Source organism: Electrophorus electricus, chromosome 1 (assembly GCF_041902795.1).
Source record: "Electrophorus electricus isolate QZ-2024a chromosome 1, ASM4190279v1, whole genome shotgun sequence".
NCBI lineage: Eukaryota > Metazoa > Chordata > Actinopteri > Gymnotiformes > Gymnotidae > Electrophorus > Electrophorus electricus.
The window spans coordinates 36,260,901-36,284,133 of NC_137497.1; the positions used below are offsets into that span (position 1 = coordinate 36,260,901).

Here is a 23,233-nt window from a genome sequence, read left to right on the forward strand (position 1 = left end):
GCCATTTAAGGCCTTAACCTTCATTTAACTCTTATTTTGTCCCCGGACTGTGACGCTGACATTAGCAAATGCAAAGGATTTTTGTGTGAAAATTAAAATGTACAGATTCACACGCTTGCTATGACAGTCGAAATGTTTTTGTTCATGATTCGTCATTGCGGCCCACTAAGTCAACGAATAAATAGTTTAATGTAGTCTAGTCGTACCCAGAGTGCCGTCCATATAGTAGATATTATTTGTACAGTGAGTACTGCAATGGGATAGACAATAACTATACCATTCTGTGAAAACTGTTCCTAAACACATTCTGGGAAAATCAAGTACAAAACAAATCTATTTGTTGCCATGGTGAGGCCCAAGGGCACGATGTTGAAATCATCTACGACGTTCGATTAGTTCCACCTAAAGGGGGGAAAAGTTAGTAAGGGAACAAATCAGCGTCTATACATCCCAAGACTATTCTTAATATTTCCTTTTATTGAGTAGCCATTTCGTTGTTATGTTAAACATCCCTTTCCCCGACCCACCATTGAGAGCAAACCATTTGCTTATTTCCAGTGAGGTGATTAATAACATTGAATAAACACTGCCCTCTGGTGGAGCAAAGACAACACATTTTGGTCAAATAAGCAGACATGAAAGAATCTGTACCTGAAACGAGTTTCCTTGCTTTTTAAACTTAAAGATAGGAATCAATGACACTTTATAACCTGAGCGCACTTTTAAGGTCCAAATCAAAAGACTGAAAAATTCACTGTTCACAATAGCCACTGATTTGACTTCTGTTCCATTGTATAAGCCATTAGAATTAAATTGTATGTAAAATATTTCCCCTATTACCAAAGGTAAATATGTCAGTTCAGTGGAGTGGTAAAGTCAACAATACAGTTAAAGACATTCACGAGGAACCCTGTGTCCAGCTTTCCAGTCTTTTAGCAGTGTTGATTACATTCTTACACATCTTACACAGTCCACATAGTGAAATCACCATCAGGATGCTGCCTTTTTCTGGGGAAACCCTAAACTATATAACACTATTAGCGATTGATGAACAGATGCACCACTACTACAACATGAACAATCTAAAGAACAGCACATGTCCCTCCCAACTAACTTCACACTAAATGATTTACTACATGACCCCACACTGTCAGGCAAAACGTTGAATAAGGTTTTCTAACCACAGTTAGCAGGTCCATATGCAGGTAATTGCAGTCTGTATAACAGTATGGCAGTATGCCTCCAACACCAAATACATATGACATGCTATAAATGCAGTATGTAGTGACTTGCACTCGCAACATTTAGCAGACACCCTTGTATAGCGCTTTCATGTCTCCATGGACTTTTATGCGTAAGTACTGATAGTACATGAAGAAATAAATTGGCCAACTTTTGGAAAGCACATAATCAGTATGCTGCATATGGGGTGTGACCTTTGTGAGGTTAGTGGTACACTGTTGACACATACTGTGCTGTTTTGGATGGAGCCAAGTATTGTTTTGATTGCATTGCTCACATGGGGGTTTACATGAAGAGGCCCTAATGGGTACAACTTAGGGAGAGCACACAGATCAAAACTATACTGTTTAAATCTATTGTTTCTTCACATATGTTACCACCCTACTACAGTGACACTCTCCATTGCCATCATCTCTCTCTCCTCTCTTTTCACTTACATTTCATTTTGTCTACATGGCTTTAGCTCTTGCTTCTTTTTTTTTTTGTCACCCTGACCCCTCCCCACATCATGTGATTTATTCCCCATTGTACCCAGCTTCTGCTGTTCAAAGCACATTCCCTGTGTGTGTGTGTGTGTATATGTGTGTGTGTGTGTGTGTGTGTGTGTGTGTGTGTGTGTGTGTGTGTGTGTGATAGTCCCTTCAGCATTAGTAGCATAAACCTCACCTCAGACTTAAGCTCACAGGAGCGGGGGTTGTTAATCAAAACGCAATAGGGACACATCAAAAACGCCTCCAATACAGAAAAACGATGAGAATTCCCCTATATAATACAATGCAGAATGATTAATGAGTTTGCGAGGTTGGCCCATGTAGACATGTGACGGTGATTATGTCGCCGCATGACCATATAGGGGCAGCAGAGAGCTTCCGAAAAAACCGCTCCGGAAAGCCATACGGTTTTCCAGGTAGCACTAAGCTATCTAGTATCTATATACTAATCTAAATGGTTTCGAATCAGTTGCCACGCATCAAAAATAGATAAATACAACCACATAGCGATCCCACAGTTTTATTTTTATTATTCTTTTATGGTATGTTAACATTAATACAGAAGCCTCTGCAACGTAGGCAAAAACCATGTTTACATCATTCAACGTTGTACTGAATGCAAGTCAGCGGAAGTTTTTATAAGCAGACAAGTTATAATCATACTTCATAACGAACCATTAAACATTCAGTAAGAAAATCATTATCAGACTTAATAAAACAGGTTTCTAGGTATAGGAGTTATGCTCCTTAATGCGATTGGTGTGTAATTAATAAGCGCTCTAGCTACACGTTCTCTCGCGAGAATGTTTGCTCGGCGACCAAGGTGGGTGGAAACAGCGCGAGGGAGGCGAGCGGTACATTGGAGATTGCAGCGGGGCAGCGTCCACATCATCTCCGCTTTGCATTGTTGCCCTATCCCATGTTATCTCGGAGTGCAAGAAAACTACGTGAGGAATATGGTTACAAGCCGTGCTCCGCCTGCCTAGCAATTCGTTTACAGCAGTATTCCTCATTTTAGCGACTTGGGGCTGGGTCGTAGCGTTTAATCTCCAGAAAGTAGAGGATATTCTGCCTTTTTCTACTCCATTGCAAATATCAGTCTCCTGGAGGAAGACGCTTCGTGAACAAGTTTATAAATGGGTAAGTACAACAACATGTTCTGAGGAGGATGCTATAAACAGGATAAATCTTATAAGGGATCCGCTTGCTTATAGAACGGAACAACTGAAAAGCTGCGTTGTGCTCCTGTTTAGTCTCCGTCCCATTATTCCGTATCTATTTATTTATCACAAGACTTAGTAGTGCTTTAACAAAGCGTCCTAAAACTTAATCGCTATCAAACTATATCTGAAGTTGATTGTGACTGATTAAATATGTGGTCACGTTTACATTTTCCCGTTTGCCTTCTGAAAGATCTGAAAGAGTTAACTGGGCGCAGATTCCAACTGAATTTCTTTTCCCACTGAAGGTTCATCCAGCTGGCCGTTATGTGTATCCACTGCTACATTGTTTCAAGAGGATGTGGTGGAAGGAGAATTACTTATTATCTCGTAATTAGACCTTAGCTTATAACTTACACCTTTGCTCTTCTGCAGTGTATGGTTAGGATAGTAGCGGATGCCTTCCAGTTATCCTTTTCTGCACAGATGGTGTATGGTGCGTTATGGTGCGCAAACTGATAGGCCTACCTGAAGTAACAGTTGCAGTAGCTATTCAGTATCAACAAAGGCCAGGGCAGCACTGGTTTAAATGTCTCGTGTACTAGTATAACTGTCTAATGTAACTATGTTAGAACAATTCAAGGCACTTTATTATTTGTTGTTTGAGTTAAAATCGATAGTCTTCTGATGCACTTTTTGTATACCTTTGTATAACAAGAGCAATGTTAATGGATGAGGGTCATGAGTCAAGATGATCTAAAGCTACCTCAGTCTTATTTACTGAGTGGCTAGTAATGTTATTGTGAGTCTTACCTGAGAGGAGGTGAGAATTAGGAACACGTACCATAACAATCTACCGTAATGGTGAGTATGTAAGGGAATTAGAAACACAATCCTCTTAAGTTCTGCAGAGTGTTTGTGTACCCAGGGCTGTCTGCCTAACTGTGAACGTGGCATAAGAGACAGTCCACTCATTGGACGCATGCAAGTAAAGGAGACAAACTCAGTTGCAGCTCAGTGCAGGGAAACTGAAAACAGGTTGAAAAGCACAAGCACACCTCATGCAGTCTGGAAGTCAGTTCCTGATGTTTACCCTGAGGTCTGTTTTTTCCTCTTTAGAGAGGAAACTTTAGAGTGAGTGAAAAATATATGCATTTCCTGTGTGCTGCACTGCTCAGAATTAATAGCATATCAGAAAGGTTCAAAGAGTCGATCCAACGTGCAAACTGTGTGGCCTGTCATGGTGCGAGTCGCTGATGTGTCTGGTCGAATTTGCAAAAAAAGTTGTTGTTTTTTTTCCTCTCTGCGTGCAGTCATGCTCCTCTCAAGAGATCCCCACACCTAAGTTCCCAGCATGCACCAGTTCCCCAAAAGCTTTGTGTCACAGAAGGTAGTGCTCTCCTAAACATGAACAGTGCATGTGAGAGGCTTATGCTGACCCCTGGATGTCTTAACTGACACAGATGGTGATGTCATGTTACAGGACTTCCTTTTTTAGCTGTTTTTTTCTTTCTGCTTTGGTTGTGGCTGTTGCATTTTAGCCATTAGTGGGCTTGACCCTCAAACATGTTCTCAATATTTTTGCACCTTTGAATCGTACTTGACCAATACAGTATCGCTGCTTTGCTGCGGTTAATATGTCAATTAAAGCTTCCTTTATATTTGCAGGCCCAACAACATGGGCTTTCCCCGCTGCCGCTGTGTCATGGCTGTCTAGAGACATGACTGTTATTTCACACTCCTGGTGAGGGAAGCAGTCAGAAATGAGTGGTTGCATTTTTGCGTGAAATAGCCCTCCGTTTCAAGAAACGTTTATGTTTTGGTTGTAACCACGCTTCTCCAATCCTGCCCTTGAAAAACCCAAGCTTTTTATTCTGCTTATAGAGCTGACATTTTACTGAAATAGACTGGATCTTAGCTGTGACTGAAAGGGGAGCAATCGTGAAGTTGTGTGTATGTGCAGCTATAGTATTCCCAGATAGGAGCCATAGTGCATTCACATACACGCTTGTCAGCGCAACAGGCATTTTGATAAATTCATGTAAGGCTCAGCGTGGCAGCCTATTTCACTGTGGCCTTGATACTTTTTTTGGAAAAAGAGCAGAACACAATTCTAGAAAATTCTAAGTTTGTAATATGGTACCTGCACATTCATTCCAGAAGTACATATAACCAAATTACAAATTTATTGAGTAAATATAGTTTTACAACTGCCATGCATTACTATTATCAAACTTGGCATTGTTACTGAGCAGTCTATAGGTGTATGTCATAGTGTTCCTAAATATGAGCCATAGTGCATTCACACTATGGCTTAAACTTTCTTTTGTAATGGACATAAAATTTGCAGAAATGTTATATTAGAGCAGTTTATTCTAAAATTGAAGTGCAAATATGCATAATGACACATAACCTAGATAATGCTAAACATCTGTGTATGGGCCCGGCAGTTATTACTTTTTATTGCAGGATTGAATGAGGAATTTACTGATAACATACAAAATCCTACTAAAATTGTCAACAATCTTCTTACTCTGGAGAGAATTCTTCCAATGTTTTATGAGTCTTTCTAAAATAGCTTTAACCAAAACATTTCTTTGTAAAAGGCAGCATTCTTTCCTCTAAGTATATGTATTTATTCCTAATATCTGTCTTTTTAAAACCATGCCCATTTGAGAATGAACAAAAATATAAAATCCATGTTTAAGCACGCTTTGTGATTGAATAAAGGACAGGTGTCGTATCAGTGCATGTTACTATTTAACCAGTGTCTTGATTCCAGCAGCCTGTAAGAGTTCCATAGGAAGATGATGGAGTCAGTGTCTATTTACAGCAGAACTGAGAGGAGTAAATCTAGCTGATGGGTTTCATGATGGGAAAAAAAACAGGACCCTGTCTTGTAAGTCCTCTGTGATTGGCTGGAGCAAAATTTGTTGTGTTTGAAATGTGCTTCCTCCAGACTAAGACATATGCACTCAGCTTTGTGGCACAATATACTGACAGTATCAAGGCTATACTGTCAAGACTATCACCTGTAAAAGCTCTGAAGAAGCTCTTTTAAGGTAGGAGTACTAGCATACCGGCCCTCATACAAGAACGTTTTCATTTTCTTACCTTAAGTATGTCGTACATTTGTCATACATATGTCAGAAATGACCATGGTATAGCTCTCTTCATACAAGAGCTTGCGTTCATGGCAATTCTGCATTAGTACATTTGATACCCAAGAAAGGCATTATAAGGCTAAACACCCTGCATGACGTGTCGGGGAGGTCCATTCAGAAATATGCCATTTAGGCCTATGGGTAAAAATGAGCAACTTTCCTGCTTTCAGAGATCAGTAAATGAAATCATATAATGTAACAACATCAGTCGTGGGATTAAGCGCAAACGAAGCCAAAGAATGGGAAATAAGTTCTACTCTAGGGTTTAACGCCATCACTTAAGGGATGTGCTTCTTACATACGTAGACATGGGTTGATATGAAATTTAAGAAAACAATTAAAAAAACAAAAACAAACAAACCTTCTTGCCAAAGGAAGACAGTACAAGACTCAAATGAAAGGAGCTGAAGGGCAAAACCAGAGAAAATGTGTGAAAAGGTGATGTTGCATTCTCACGGATCGTAATGGAGGTTTCCCTGTCATATCATAATTATGAACCCTGAAGTGGTGTAAATTAATTTGTAATGTAAGTGTAAAGTGTAATGTAATTAATTAGAATGAATTTGTCACTATATATATTCAAAATGTGGCCATGTGCAAAGTCTTAGCAGATCAGAGGAAAAACAACTTTTGTAGTTTAGATTGCCATGTGAGAATGGCAAATTTAAAGTTAACTAAGGTTAAAGTTGAAGTTAAACACTAGTGGCAAAGATAATAATTGCAACATGATTACACATTAAGTTTAATTTTCATATTGGTTAGTAAAATAGCCCCAGATACAATCCATTAGCTCAGAGTTTTAGGGGAACAGCTTTACATGACTAAAAGCAAATACTAAATCTGGGATCATTGTAGAATATTGCATCCTAAAGCACTTGTACGAGGGATTTCAGAACAAATCTGTTCGTATGTGTGAGTTTTGCGTCAGGCCCACGGATTCACTTCATTTTGTAATTTCATGCATCATTGCACAAAGATGAAAAAAAAATGCTGAATATCATTAGGTATGCTAAATTAGGGCTTGGCTTGCAACAGTTTCATGTTTACATTCAACTATGCACAGTTCACAGCCTCTGTAAGTTCACAGCCTCTGTAAGCTTTGCAACCCACATGGCCTAATATGGGTATCAGACAAATGAGCTCCTTGCAAACATGCATCTATCAATGTTTACTGGTGTGTCAGAGCGGGAGTGACATGGTGAGCAGCTGTCTCTTCGGGCCTCTCCTCGCCCGGCTTTCTCCAGCACTCTAGCCCAGGAGGGCTCGTTGCATAACATTTGGTTTGATAATCGCTCATCTCTTCCGGATGGCGTTTGCCACTGTTCAGTGTGAATGAGTCTTTTTTTTGTTTGTTTTTGGTTTTGTTTTTTAGAACATATGGCCATAAATAAACAGGTTTGCACTCATTGACTCAAAATGCTAAATCAGTATTATCGTTCAGACTTATCTATGAGTCTGATAGTACATTCCAGTCGGAAGCTGCTTGACCTTCCGACAGGAACGTAGCTGCTACCTGCTTGCTTAATGGCGCTGCTAGCTGCGGGTGGGCATGTATGGAAGAGTGCCCGAGAGGGAGCGTCTGAGCTGCACGGCGAGGGGGCACAGACACTTCTTTAAATGTCTCGGCTCGTGATGACATCTCCCTCCGCCCTCGGTGAGGAGACTGAGAGCTGAGCTGGCATCATGCTTTCATCCACGGCATGGCCGTGAGGTTTCACGCAGGTTTAAGCTTTCTGCATGGACTGCTCCCACAAAGGGGCTGCTCCGGGCTCGTCCGGCTGTACTCCACGCTGACCTTATACTCCACGCTGACCTTATACTCCACACTGACCTTGTGTTTCCACTGCCAAGGTGACTTGTTCTATATCAACCATCTGGAGTGATGTCTGGCTGCGAGTGGAGTGTTCGGGTCACGTGATTGGCGTCAACGCCAGCCTGTTATGGAGTTTTGAGGAGTGGCCAGCTCGGTCCAATCAGACATGCTCTCTGCTCACCGCACACAGGCTGGCTTTTGTTTCAGTGCTTGATGAGATTCAAGCCAAGGCATGTGGCTTGGGGTGGGGGTGTTACAGAAACTCTCCGGTCTCCACGGCGACCAATTATGTAATACAGGGGTCCACGTGGTGACAAGACCAACTGGCGTTTTTTGCCATACCAATAGGCAGGACCTGTCTGGCAGTGTACGGTCGAATGACCAGGTGGTTTGTCTTGCTCTACGCTCAATCAGCTGGCTCATTAATATGCATGCTAATGGTGCCGTGACCCGCTCATCTCGACAAGTGAGTTCACTGAAGCTCTGCCTGAAAGTGAAGAGACCCCTTTTGTTGGTGCAGCTGCAGTATAGCGCACTGCTGAGGCTAAGGGCCTGTTCTGCTACTCTCTCTGCATGACTGCCATGGAGAAATGGGTCAGTGTGAAGCGCTTGCTCTCGGCCTCGTTCTGAATGTAGTGGGCCCATGACGGAATCTGTTATATCATATCACAGCAGCCTGTCAGGACTGATTGAGTCTGCCTTTCATGCAGTTTAGAATGTCTAGTTTGTTTTTGTGCTATATTTAACGAGTGGTTTGCGGCATTCCTTTCCTCATTCTTTTCTAGTAGAGATGTTTTCGTGTGTGTGTGTGTGTGTCCTCAGTCTAGCTTCTACACTGATGGTTCAGCACCTACTTCTCTTTTGAAGGGCAGAGAGGTGGTGCTTGCTGCATTGATAACTTTCTTATATTTAGCTTCATCAGTTTTGGGCTCATGTAATCAGGGCTAAACAGAAGGAATTTTCTAGAGGGAAACAACACTTCCCTTTTGTGCCCATAACAAGACCTTTAGCAACACTGAAAAGACCTGGTGCATTATCATCGCACTTCCGCCATTTTAGCATGCAGGCTTAGTGTGAGGTGTAGAGAATGTATGGAGAGAACAGGAGGGTAGGATACACTAGGGCACTGAGTCAGAGAGAGAGAAACAGATGTGTGAGCTCTGGTAGTAAGATTTCCTTCCGGCTGTGCTGCCCGGGACATATATTGGAGTGGGTCCATATGGAAGCTCCAGTACAGGACAGCTCTGACACAGTCCAAGTGGCTCTACATGTATCGGCGTAAAAACTGTGGTTAATTAAGCCTGGAGGTGTTTATTAATAGACAGCATCAATGATTGGAGATGGTACTACACTACACTGCAATGATCGACACATTACACGCGCACACAGACAGACAGACAGACACACACGCACACAAACACAGACAAAGACATGCAGTGTTAAGCAGATATGCAAGCATTGGCGCTAAATTTGAGCTAAATAATGTAACAGCAAAAACTGCATTCTTAAGATAACAAATATGTTAGTGTTCATAAAAGATGGAGAGATAAAGAGAAAAGAGAAGGAAGTGGAGATAGAGATGTGTAGTGTCTGGTGTCTAATGTCTTGTGTCTGGTTGTCTTGTGTCTGGTTGTCTGGTTGTCTAGTGTCTGCTGTCTAGTGGCTATTTTGTGTTGTCTGATGGCTGGGTGCCTAGTGGCTATTTTGTTTTGTCTAATGGCTGGGTGCCTAGTGGCTATTTTGTGTTGTCCAATGGCTGGGTGTCTAGTGGCTATTTTGTGTTGTCTAATGGCTGGGTGCCTAGTGGCTATTTTGTGTTGTCCAATGGCTGGGTGTCTAGTGGCTATTTTGTGTTGTCTAATGGCTGGGTGTCTAGTGGCTATTTTGTGTTGTCTAATGGCTGGGTGCCTAGTGGCTATTTTGTTTTGTCTAATGGCTGGGTGTCTAGTGGCTATTTTGTTTTGTCTAATGGCTGGGTGTCTAGTGGCTATTTTGTTTTGTCTAATGGCTGGGTGCCTAGTGGCTATTTTGTGTTGTCTAGTGGCTGGTGTCTAGTGGCTATTTTGTGTTGTCTAATGGCTGGGTGTTCAGTGGCTATTTTGTGTTGTCTAATGGCTGGGTGTCTAGTGGCTATTTTGTTTTGTCTAATGGCTGGGTGTCTAGTGGCTATTTTGTTTTGTCTAATGGCTGGGTGTCTAGTGGCTATTTTGTGTTGTCTAATGGCTGGGTGTCTAGTGGCTATTTTGTGTTGTCTAATGGCTGGGTGTCTAGTGGCTATTTTGTGTTGTCTAATGGCTGGGTGTCTAGTGGCTATTTTGTGTTGTCTAATGGCTGGGTGTCTAGTGGCTATTTTGTGTTGTCTAATGGCTGGGTGTCGTCTAATGGCTGGGTGTCTAGTGGCTATTTTGTGTTGTCTAATGGCTGGGTGTCTAGTGGCTATTTTGTTTTGTCTAATGGCTGGGTGTCTAGTGGCTATTTTGTTTTGTCTAATGGCTGGGTGTCCAGTGGCTATTTTGTTTTGTCTAATGGCTGGGTGTCCAGTGGCTATTTTGTGTTGTCTAATGGCTGGGTGTCTAGTGGCTATTTTGTTTTGTCTAATGGCTGGGTGTCCAGTGGCTATTTTGTTTTGTCTAATGGCTGGGTGTCCAGTGGCTATTTTGTGTTGTCTAATGGCTGGGTGTCCAGTGGCTATTTTGTGTTGTCTAATGGCTGGGTGTTCAGTGGCTATTTTGTGTTGTCTAATGGCTGGTTGTCCAGTGGCTATTTTGTGTTGTCTAATGGCTGGGTGTCTAGTGGCTGGTTGTCTAGTGGCTATTTTGTGTTGTCTAATCGCTGGTTGTCTAGTGGCTATTTTGTGTTGTCTAGTGGCTGGTTGTCTAGTGGCTATTTTGTGTTGTCTAGTGGCTATTTTGTGTTGTCTAGTGGCTGGTGTCTAATGGCTGGTTGTATAGTGGCTGGTGGCTAATGGCTGGTTGTATAGTGGCTGGTGGCTAATGGCTAGTTGTCTAGTGGCTATTTTGTGTTGTCTAATGGCTGGTTGTCTAGTGGTTATTTTGTGTTGTCTAGTGGCTGGTGTCTAATGGCTGGTTGTATAATGGCTGGTGGCTAATGGCTGGTTGTCTAGTGGCTGGTGGCTAATGGCTGGTTGTCTAGTGGCTGGTGGCTAATGGCTGGTTGTATAGTGGCTGGTTGTATAGTGGCTGGTTGTATAGTGGCTGGTGGCTAACGGCTGGTTGCATAGTGGCTGGTGGCTAATGGCTGGTTGCATAGTGGTTGGTGGCTAATGGCTGGTTGTATAGTGGCTGGTGGCTAATGGCTGGTGTCTAGTGGCTATTTTGTGTTGTCTAATGGCTGGTTGTCTAGTGGCTATTTTGTGTTGTCTAATGGCTGGTTGTCTAGTGGCTATTTTGTGTTGTCTAATGGCTGGTTGTCTAGTGGCTATTTTGTGTTGTCTAATGGCTGGTTGTCTAGTGGCTATTTTGTGTTGTCTAATGGCTGGTTGTCCAGTGGCTATTTTGTGTTGTCTAATGGCTGGTTGTCTAAAGGCTGGTTGTCTAGTGGCTATTTTGTGTTGTCTAATGGCTGGTTGTCTAGTGGCTGGTTGTCTAGTGGCTGGTTGTCTAATGGCTGGTTGTCTAGTGGCTGGTTGTCTAGTGGCTATTTTGTGTTGTCTAATGGCTGGTTGTCTAGTGGCTATTTTGTGTTGTCTAATGGCTGGTTGTCTAGTGGCTATTTTGTGTTGTCTAATGGCTGGTGTCTAGTGCCTGGTTGTCTAATGGATGGTTGTCTAGTGGCTGGTGTCTAGTGGCTGGTTGTCTAGTGGCTGGTGTCTAGTGGCTACTTTGTGTTAACTAATGGCTGGTTGTCTAGTGGCTGGTGTCTAGTGGCTGGTGTCTAATGGCTGGTTGTCTAATGGCTGGTTGTCCAGTGGCTATTTTGTGTTGTCTAGTGGCTGGTTGTCTAGTGGCTGGTTGTCTAGTGGCTGGTGTCTAATGGCTGGTTGTCTAGTGGCTGGTGTCTAGTGGCTATTTTGTGTTGTCTAATGGCTGGTTGTCTAGTGGCTGGTCTCTAATGGCTGGTTGTCCAGTGGCTATTTTGTGTTGTCTAGTGGCTGGTTGTCTAGTGGCTGGTTGTCTAGTGGCTGTGTTGGTTAGCGGCTGTGGTTTTTGTACACAGTGATGGAAAGATAAAGGAGAGGTCATGAAGAAATAGAGCCTGCCAGAAGCAGTCAGAAAAATAAAACTGTGTGGGAGTGGAAGGACCAGACTGAATAAGAATTCCATTTGTGTGTGTGTGTGTGTGTGTGTGTGAGTGTGAGTGTGAGTGTGTGTGTGTGTGTGTGTGTGTGTGTGTGTGTGTGTGTGTGTGTGTGTGTGTGTGTGTGTGTGTGTGTGTGTGTGTGTGTGTGTATGCGCGCATATATACGCAGATGTGCGTGTGTGTGTATTTTCAAAGATGGCTCATTATAAACATGGCAGCTGTTCTTCATGTCACATTTTTCTCTTTAATCTAAAGCTCTAGCAGCTGGAAAAGGAGGGAGGGAGGGAGAGAGAGAGAGAGAGAGAGAGCTATATAAACAGGAAAGGAACATGGGCACATGTTGTATAACTGTTGTCAAAATATCAATTGTTAATCATTATCACAGTATTGGATGTTGCAGTGATATCACCACAGGTTGCGATATGCAAATTAGCTCTTTAACAAATCCCAAAATTGTTGATTGTGCTGTGAGCATCCTGGTCAGTCTCAGATGCAGGCAAGTGCCTTGTATCACAGCATTTACATAATCCCACAAACACAGATATGTTCAGAATAATGCAGGGAATCTTTCCCCATACTACATGGAGGGTTTACCAATGCATTTTTATATATTGCAGAGCTTTTCACCATGTGTGCCAATATGATCACAATATAATAATTTGGGCCATATTATGATCTCATAAACATATCCTATCATGTACACACAGTCTCCTATGTTTCAAGCTCCAGGTCACTTTCTTGAGAAACAGGTCTCCCCTGTAACGTGTGTCAGGCAGACACTGAGTTGTAGTACTTTAAGCAGCTGGATTGATCAAGGCCTTGGTGAAGGCTTTGGGACACACTGCAATGTAGCACTGCTCTCTGTATGCATATTACTGCTTTGCCTGAGGGCTTGTAGGTGTTTTATAGTTGGTGTGTGTCTGTGTGTGTGCGCATACGTGGTGTGTGTGTTTTCAAAGATGGCTCACTATAAACATGGCAGCTGTTCTACACAGCACAATTTACTCTAATCCAGCTTTGTGAGTGTGCACACGAGTGTGCATGTGATTGTGCACTCAAGCAGTACCCTCCTTGTGGCGGGATGTTTAGGAGTGTTGGAGTTTGTGTGAAGGAGGTGTGTGTTTTGTTATGATTGCCGGCACTCAGAGTTTAGACATGGGCCTCGTCAATGTCTCGTCTCAGCCCACCTCATTCCAGAAACCTCCAGATGAGAGAGTTCCACACATCTCGAGTGCATCTGTGTGAACAGGAGGCTCTGGAAGAGAAAAACCATCACACATGACTGAGTGAATTAGATCATCTCTTCAGAGGCAGGGCTGTGCTGCGTTAGGGATGATGTGTAGAACAGTGTAATAAGTTTTACTCAAGACCTTTGAACAAATGACGAAATGAAACCCAGAATGAAGGAAAAATGTTAAAGGATAGGGGTGTGTGTGTGTGTGTGTGTGTGTGTGTGTGAGGTAAATCTAAAGAACATCCCTCGCTACACCTTTATGCTACACCATTATGCTAATCAGATCTTAAAGCAGACATTTACATCATACAGCTGTTTCATGCTCTCGTTCTGACCTGACATGCTGTAGAAGGGCCATGTGTCAGCCAAAAGAATCATGCTGCAGGGGAAATATGCTGAATGCATGCTGTTTATTTGTGTGTGTGTTTGTGTGTGTTTGTGTGTGTGTTTGTGTATGTGTGTGTGCATGCTGGAAACATGAGTGGGTGCGATCCGGTGGTCTCAGATGGGGCCCCACTCATGACGCATGACCGCATCAAGACCACATACATCAGCTCATCCTTGAATCATCCTACCGTTCCCATGGTTACCCCTCCTCCTCACCCCTAGGCCTGCGGACCCCGCTCAGGGGTTATGTCCTAAGACCCAAGAATGCCTAGTGACAGCCTAGAAACCCGGTGTCTGGTTCTCTTTCTGGACTCATAAATGAAACCTGCCTGATAATCTTGCCTGTGATAGTCTCTATGCTTGTTTAACTTTGAGAAGAAAAAAACAGGGTGAATCAGAAAAACTGGGTGTTGTTTTTGAGACCACAGAGAGAGAGAAAGAGGCTTTGACATTTACAGAAGGGCCCTCAGCACATTTCAGTTCAGACTGCCGCGGTGAGCACCATCATGAATACACCGTATTCCTCCTTACAGCTCGTCCTAACTCCATGGATCATTCCCATGCGTCTTGCTTCCTAATGGTTTCGCGTTTGGTAAGCTGGCAAACGGGCCCTCTGAAGCAGCTTGCATGAAGGCCCTGGCGGCTGGGAGCCGTTCCGCAGGTGCTCCGTGCAGCTCTCTCCCTCAGCTCATGCATGTTTCCCAGAGGATGCTCTGCAGAAGTGAAAACACGGGCTTCTTCCTGGCTCCCCTCGCTCACACAGCTTCAAGGACAACTTCAATCTGTTGTCTTCCCTCCCTCCTTCCCTCTCTCTCTCTCTCTCTCTCTCTCTCTCTCTCTCTCTCGCTGTCGTTCGCAGTGGAGGCCGTTGTGGAGTTTGACTACCAGGCCCAGCACGATGACGAGTTGACCATCGCCGTCGGCGACATCATCAGCAACATCAGGAAAGATGAAGGGGGCTGGTGGGAGGGCGAGGTGGCCGGCCGCAGGGGCCTGTTCCCAGACAACTTCGTCAGGGTGAGCTGGCCTCTCTCGCGCATGCTGTTCTCACGTCTCTCTCTCCCTGGACAATGGTGGCCTGAGTCCCAAAACCTGGCTTCCAGTATATGTGCTTGGTGAGGTGACAGTTTTTTCTCTGCAGGGGACTGTGAATGGTGACTGTCGGACCATGCTTGGTTGACTTGTTGCAGTGTTGCAGAATGCAGAGCACTGGTACGAACAGGATGCTCTGTCAGTTTAGTGGGCTTGCAAGTGTTGGTGTCAGCACGTGTGTGTCTGTGTTTTTGTTTCATGAGTGAGAGAAAGTCACATAGAGTTTTGCATATTACTTTCATTTTACTTTGTGATCGGTGTATTCTGCTTGTTACAGGGTTTTTGATTGTCAGATGATAAATCAGGCTTTAAAGTTAAAGGAAAGATGCCTCTTTTTGATTTATTACCATTAACAATGCTACAGACTGTGATGAAAAATGGCAAAAATGTATCTTTCAAATATTGGCTCTGATATTTTTGCGCTCACTTCATCTGTAGCATTGCTATTTCTCGCTGTCCCATGTTTTCCAGACATGCACAAACAGTTAGTCACGCGACAGCACCATTGCCGTTAGGTGTTTGTGTAGTGTCAGGTTTCGGCTTCGGCTTGACGGGATTTGCCTCGCACACTTACTGTGCTCGCGCGAAGCGATGGGTTTCAGTGGCGGAAGGGCCTGACTCAAGCAGCGCGAGGCTGCGAGGTAGCGCTGGGCTTAGGGCACAAACACACGAGCGTGTGCCTTTCACCACCACACACTGCAGACGTGGTACAGGAGCAGGTGCAGTGGCCCACGGGGGCATGGGTGCCGCCTGCCCGGCTGATTCTAAGGTTTTGTGGCGTAGCTCGTGGCCGTTTCCTCTCTGAACGCGGAGCCAGCAGGGGGAAGTGTAGACTTCCTCTGAGGGCGCATTGACAGGAAGAGAGAGTGCGCGACATTAGCAAAAACGGGAAGAGTCTTTCTCTCACAATCGCATCTGATAGTGGAGTTTACGTTTGAGCATCAGAAACCAGCTCGGACATGGCCGTGCATCCACTTCTGCTTTGAGCTTTTCTGGTTCTAAAACTCAAGTACATATGCAAACACTTTAAACATGCATGGGAGAATAAACTGTCAGACCGCAGTAACCTCAGTTATATTTTTTGCCAATCTACTGTCAAAAAAAAAAGTCATGACGCCATCATGGAGCTCTAAATATGTCTTCCCCTCTACACCCCCCCTGGGTGAGAACACAGAACACCGGCCTGCACACGAGCTTGATTTTCTAGCCATAGGTGGAGCAGGGGCGGAGGCGGTCTACTGCGGGCGCTGATGCGGCTCGGAGTGTCTCGCTGCCCAGTTCCACGTGGTGTTGGGGTGCGGGACCCTGCAGGTTAGCATGATGTGGGTGCTTGTTTCCATGCAGCTGCTTCTTTGGCATGGGCCCGTTTTGGCGGCGTGACCTGTAGGAGTCCGTCACCCAGAATGCTGTTCTAGACAGAGGATTCCTTAGGTGTAGATTATTTTTAGCTATTATTCTTTACCACACAGGAACTGCAGTGACCTTATACGACACCACAGAAACAACTGCAGAATTGAGGATCTACTGAAAGATCGTGTTCGTGTATAGATTATAGAATTGGATTATAGTTGTTGCTTCAGGCAGTCAGGTGATAAGCAGGCTGTTTGTTGGTAGCCATCGTTTTGGATTTGTAAAGATGTTTGGAGCAGTTATGATGTGTTAATATTTGTACTGACAGACAGCTCAGGAGCCCATTTCCTACACCCTTGTTTTGGTTTTTAAGCGTTGAGGACATTGAGGACCACTCCTTTAATTCCAGTCTGTCTGCATGAGCGCGGGTGTTTGTCATCAAACAAGCCACGATGCTTATGGGCATAGTCGCAACCGTCTCCGCAGAGCCTGGTTGGTCAGGTGACGGCTCTCTGCAAACGGACAGACTGCAGGCTTTACTAGGCATGTGGCTGTGAGCTAGGGGCTTCCTTTGTTCAATGGGTTTTCTTTTTCTTTACATCACATCCCTAATTACTGACATGTCATCATGTGAAACAAAGGCAATTAAAACAGCAATGCTTTCAAGATTTCCATGACGTTTCCACTCACATTTACAAAGAGAAAAGGAAACATTTTAAGAGAATGGCAGAACTCTCACTTGGTCAGCAGGCAAGCGGTGCAGGCTGACCAAATACTGGCCACTCAGTAACACAGTGCATGATATACAGAGCATGGCGGGATTTTGAAGAGTGAATTTGTGGTGCTCAGTTTAACATAATCTTAATAACATAAACACATGCATAGTCATGGTCTGTTTATATACCTGTTAAACATACTGTCATTAAGAGAGAACCACACAGTGTCACCTGTGGTGGGTTAAAACATGCCATAGCTAAATATCAATGGGTACCGTAGTGTACAGAGGCAGTAAGTGCAATTCTAGATCACAAACTATTCTGTTTCTTTCCAATGGCTCTCGATTCCACGTTAAAGCCCTTTTGGTTTGGTGAGTGCAAACGCTTCTGTATTTGCAGGATTTGATCATTCTTGTCGGGTTTGTATCTTTGTGTTAAAACTCAGAGCTCCGCTACAAGAATGTGGCTTATTTAGGGGTGGAGTGTAACCCTCAGGCACTGATACTGGAATGAAGAGCTTTCCTCTGTCTCCTGACCGTGAACCAGAGATGATCCCTGCCGTCGCAGGGTATCATAAACGATGATCTCTGCGTTCACGCCCACCCTGAAACCTTCCCCACAACAAACACCTCTGCACTTTGAAACCAAGCCAGATATAGTCAAAGGCATATTTCCAGCTGTGTAGCCTGAGTAATGAACTGAGTTTGATAGACTGCATCTGTGATGGCGCTTGTAAATAAAGCGACGCCCTGAACTCCTCTCTTCAGCGGATGCAAAAAGAAAAAAAAATACAACTATAAGAAGAAAATACAAAAGAAGAGAATGCAAAGAAGAAAGCCATTTGTGTTGCGCCGCATAATTTACGTTGTAGTTTGTGATCGATGATCATATTCGTTCGTGATATACTGAAGTCTTTCTGCCCCTGGAGGAGGCGAAGCCATGCTAGACATTTACTGTCTAAGCGAATATTATTTTAAATGTACGTCCGTAGCAGCCTGTTCCTGTATCGAGTATTTCTAAAGACGTTTCAGGTTGTATAGAGAGGCTTGTGTTATGTGCTTCATGCTCTCATGATTCTTGATTATTCGTGATTATTAACTATTTTTGAATAAAGTGTATGAATAACAGAAATTTAGTCATTCCTTCGTGTCATCTTAGCACACAGGTTCATTGTTGCTTAGCATCGTAGCTGTTGTGGGTCCTCTGCAAATTCAGCCATGTCATTGTTCCTGATTTGGGTTAAAAGGTTCCTTCTTAAGCTAAGCCAACAGTCTTATGGGTTACTACACACCAGCAACCCCAGTGTGTAATCCCCCTAGTGTTTATATAAATCCAGTCAGACACAAATGAACACACAGTAGGAGTGCTTTCAGGGCTGCGGGTGTTCAGCAACACTAGGCATTGTGCAGTAGGGCATTCTAGATCAGTGCTCCTGAGATTGTGTTGCCACTCCATACTCTCATTCCAGAGGTGATATCATTTCAACCCCACAGTTGTAATCCAAAACTGGCCAGGTGTTATGGCACCTGATGCTGGGCTGTAACTGACAAACAAGCACTCTAACCAGATTGTTACTGTGGTGTTGTATAGATAAGTACAGCCGCAGATCTGTTTGCACTGTGTAATCGTCCACAGATTTAGCAGTAGTGCTTTTTATGCATGACATGCTGTTTTTGTACATCTCACATGCTGTTTTGGAGTTGCTCAACATATCCGTTTTGATGCTGAATAGGTGCATAAAGTAGGCTGTCTGCTCTGAACATGGGATCCTGAGGACTGGATGCACACTGGGGAACAGGTGGACGTTAGGGTGGGGTATTCAGGTGGGCATTAGGGTGGAGCATAGACATGGAGCTTTTTCAGGCACTTCTTGCACTGCTCAATTTAGACCTGCTCACTTCCCATTCAGAAAGCTTCAGCAGTTATGTTGTTACAGTGTAAACCAGTCGTCTGATGTGTTAGAAAGAGGTCAAAGGCAGTGTCAGCGAAGTTGGGAGGGGAGGTTAGACAGCGATCGTCGCGTTCCATTTCCAAGAGGAGGAGGAGGAGGATTTGGACTGGCTTCATGTGACTCATTCAAAACACGTGAACCTTTTCTACGTCTGGCTGATGGGTGTCTCTCGCTGCAGATGTGTCTGTGTCTAGGTATTTGCGAGAATGTGTGCTCTGCTAAGCCGTGTGTGCGAGTGCGAGTGCGTGAGAGTGTGTGTATAGGATGATTACTTTTGTTTCCTGAGTTTTATCTCCATGTATCCTAGTGCTCAGTTACCCTGCCAGCAACTCAGTGGAACACTGGCGCACACTCACACGCACGCGCATGCACACACACGCGCACGCACACACACACACACACACACACACACACAGTGGCCATGAAAAAGCCATTTGGAAATGTGCTGAATGTTGCTCATCTGTTTTTCCAGATCTTCTGCTTCCCCCTAATGCAGTTAATCTAATCTGTTCTCTCATTAGTGAAGGAATGTGTGGTTTCAGACTGCATGGAAACACCTTCTCCAAAAATGGCTTCTAGAAGCCATATTCTAATGTAGATGTTACGTGTGTGTGTGTGTGTGTGTGTGTGTGTGTGTGTGTGTGTGTTTTCTCTGAAAAGAGAAATGAACAGACACATCTCCAGGTGTTTCCTGTTCTTTCTTTGTAAATCTCACCACTATTCTGCTTGCTGAAATTTTCAGCAGTTTCTTTTCCTTTCTTAAAGGTGTAATAAATAGAATTTCCCAGTTAAGCCTGCTAAATAAAAAAAAAAGTATATGTAGTTACTAAATGACTTACGAATGCGTTAATAATATTAAACACCAGTATTAATGGAAGGGTGATATTTTAAAGGGAGTTTATGATGCATGTAACTGATCACATGACGAGCATGTCAGGAAATACCAAAATGTATTGCTTTTTAAAGATTTGAAATGACCCGCTGCATTTCTAGCCTAGGTGACCTAACTATCATTTACAGTCAGGTATCTTCAGTTATAACATGCACTCCTCTTGGGTTGGGCCTTGCTCCATTGACACACTAGGCAGTATCACAGCCAGCTTCATAGCCACTTGAATTAGTGCAGTCAAGCATACATTCCAACTTCCTGTCACTCTGATGTGATAACAGCAGATAATTTGGGTATTTGTGAGAGAAAATGAGAGATGTAATTTGGCAGAGATGCCAACAGAGATACAGAATGCTCAGTCTTGCTTGGTATCTCTTCTCCTGGCCCCCACCCCTCTCTCTCGCGCGCGCGCGCGCTCTCTGATCGATGCAGCTGTGAGAGGCCTGAGCTCTAAGATGTTTTCAGTTACGCTGGCTCCGGTTTTGACTCTGCATATACGCGTCACATACAGTCTCCTCTGCCTCACCGTACTTGTCCCCACTCTCAGGGCAGGAAGAGGAAGAGCCACGTGATGCTCACGTACTGCATTCGTCTCATTGGCCCACAGAGATCTTTGAAGCACTTTTTTTTTTTAAGCATCTCATCATGCCTTGCTCACAAGTCTTTCTTTTTGTTTCTCCGCACTTGTAGTCTTCCATTAGACTTCTTGCATTCCCTTGGTGCAGGTCTCTCTCTATCTCTTTCTCTCACTCTGTGTCCTGTCTCAATCCCTCTGTTCTCTCTCTCTCTCTCTCTCTCTCTTTCTCTCTCTCTCTCTCTCTCTCTCTCTCTCTCTCTCTATTTCATTCCACCCCCCAGTGTTTGCCGCAGAGCGGCCTGAGGGGCGGATGGTGCAGCGCCGCGAGATCACCTCCACGGCTCCGTGCCAGCAGAGGGCCTCGCAGGCATGTAGCGCCAGCCTGCTAGGCCTGACTAAAATTGGAACAGCGCAGAACGTCCACGGTGAGCAGCCGAGCAGGGTGCCGCTCCTGCTCGAAGTGGAAGTTTGCTGTCCAGCTCAAGTGCTTGGTTTCCTCTCGCAAATCCTAATCTCAGTCGTTCTGTAACCAAAACCTCAAAATGTATTTTCAGATGAAAGCTCCACTGGCCCCAAGCACTGGTGAGGTGGTCGGATAATGCGGATGTCTGTTTTTCTCGTTGCTGTCGTGCTGTCAAATGCATATTAAACGAAACGCTCATGCAGTAATATGTGTGAAATGAGCACTTGGAGGTCTGCAGAGTCTCTGTATACTGCAGGTAGCTCCGTATCCTTTCTGCTCTGTGTGTTGGGCTGGAGCGGATTAAACTAGGTGAATTCATTGGAATTGATCAGGTTTTATTCATCCTGCCATAAGCATTAGAGCTTCTTACTTACAGAATTCTTACCAACCTCACTCATGCTGATCTTGGAGCTATTCAGGCTGATTAATTCTGGGCTCAACAGGACAGACACATGGGTGGTACTGATCTGAGGTCTGTCTGTGCAATGTCAACAGGTGCCAGATTGTGTTCTGTTGTTTATGTTGCCCTGTGTGTGTATGTGTGGGTGGGTGTGCATGTGAATGTTTTGGGGGGGGGCAGCTTATGTCAGACCACTCCTCACTAGCAGGTTCCCCCAGTGTGGTTTCCACGGTAACATGTATGTGATGAGGCACCAGAGAGATAATTGGAGTCTCCAGGGACCGATGGCCCATTGTGATTGCAAACATAGAGAATTCAATAGGCCTTTATTAAGAAATAGCACGCAAACACGCCTAAACACACACCTCTAATACAGTATAAACTCCTGTCTAATGCGGTAATATTTGTATGCATTAATCACGTGACAGAACAACACTCACGTTTAAGATGGCTGTGAACTAGCATGCACGCCAGGGTTCATGTTAGCCTGACTGTGGGAGGCAGAAGCACTTAGATATAGCCTTGAGACAGAGCACGGAGACTTCACCAACGAGCTGGTGCGTCAGCGCCAAACTGAACAAGCGTTATCGTGCGTCAGAAGTGCGTGATTGGGACGGCAGAGGAGAAAGGCACACCACTGTTTCCCAGGTTTTTCCAGTGGCAGAGCTGGGATCAGCCTTGCCAAGGGCCAGCCACAACATCAGGTGAGGCAGGTCAAGCCATGTAACAAAACAAAACTACCAAACAACAACAACAAAACATGATTGATGTTGGCACATATATTTATGTAGTTTGAGAGGAAATGTAGTCTGTTTGTGCTACTCTCTGTAGGCATATATGTATTTCTGTTCAGTGGTGTTTGTGTGTTGCTCTGCTGTGTGTGTGTGTGTGTGTGTGTGTGTGTGTGGCTGCCTCTACTGAAATTTGCAAATACAGTGGTTAGACTATGGGTCTGTCAGAGCCTGATCTGCAGACAGGAAGTGTGCATTCAGAATTCAAGCTGCAGCTGTCACTCACAGTGTGAGAAACCCTCCTAATAAAGTAGAGAAGGTTGTGATTGCTGATGGCAAGACGATGGTTCTCGTGAAGCTCTGTAACATTCTACAGCTGAGCCTCCCTCCGCTGGTTTGGAGATAACAGCTCACTGCACAAAGGGGGGAGTGCTTGCATGTGTCCTTGCGTTCAGTTCTGCTGCTGCTGTACTTTCTGGGGTTTAGTGTGTGCATGTGTGTCTGTGCGTGTGTGTCTGTGCGTGTGCGTCTGTGTGCGTCTGTGTGCGTCTGTGTGCGTCTGTGTGTCTGTGCGTGTGTCTGTGTGCGTGTGTCTGTGCGTGCGTGTGCGTGCGTGTGTCTGTGTGTGTGTGTGTGTGTGTGTCTGCGTCTGTGCATGTGTGTCTGTGCGTGTGCTTGTGTGTGTGTGTGTGTGTGTGTGTGTGTGTGTGTGTGCTCCTGCCCCTAACCCACAAACAGCGTTTTAGCTCCTCTGAGGCCCTGCTGTCATTTTTGTGCCACACTGTGTAGTGTAGGGCTATGCTGGCTGCACCCCTGCTGTCAGACCCTGGAGAGCTGTGCTAGCGAGGGGAGGCTATCCATGGTGAGTGCCCGAGCCGCAGCTGCACACGTACAGGTACCGCTGCTGCCTTGCCACCCCTTTCCATTTATGCTCGTATGTGTCGTTTTTAGCAAAATATGAAGAAGTAAAAACAGCAAGCTTTGCCATGAGACGATGAGTATCTCTGCATGGTGTCTTGCCGGCGTGTCGAGGTGCTGATGCCAGCCCCCGTCAGGGTGTCCCGCGGTGACCTGGATGGAGCACAAGCTAGATCTGGGTCAGTTTACCAGAGGAGCGTAATTTTAATCTCAGTTATGAAATAAGTTCATATGCACCTACTTGGTAAAAATAGTGAAAATATTGTATTATATTATATTATATTTGTAACTAAATATAAGTATTTTTTTCCTTTGCTATAATGATAATTTACTGTGATGTTGGAGCAAAGATGGGTCCAGTGTGCTGTGTTAGTGGTAATCTACACCACTGCTAT

The 23,233-nt window shown here is 44.4% G+C and overlaps 2 protein-coding genes across 5 annotated transcripts in view; one reads left to right on the forward strand and one right to left on the reverse strand.

Annotated features, from left to right (window-relative positions):
• Positions 1–23,233, reverse strand: part of cnksr2a (connector enhancer of kinase suppressor of Ras 2a) — a 214,562-nt gene that overhangs the window by 132,035 nt on the left and 59,294 nt on the right. The gene's annotated exons all lie outside the window — the stretch shown is intronic.
• Positions 2,574–23,233, forward strand: part of LOC145658744 (SH3 domain-containing kinase-binding protein 1-like) — a 33,414-nt gene continuing 12,754 nt past the window's right edge. The window contains exons 1-2 of the mRNA XM_081717932.1: positions 2,574–2,873; positions 14,611–14,768. Coding sequence (XP_081574058.1) covers positions 2,870–2,873; positions 14,611–14,768 — 162 coding nt within the window. The 5' untranslated portion in view covers positions 2,574–2,869. The remainder of the gene's footprint in view (positions 2,874–14,610; positions 14,769–23,233) is intronic.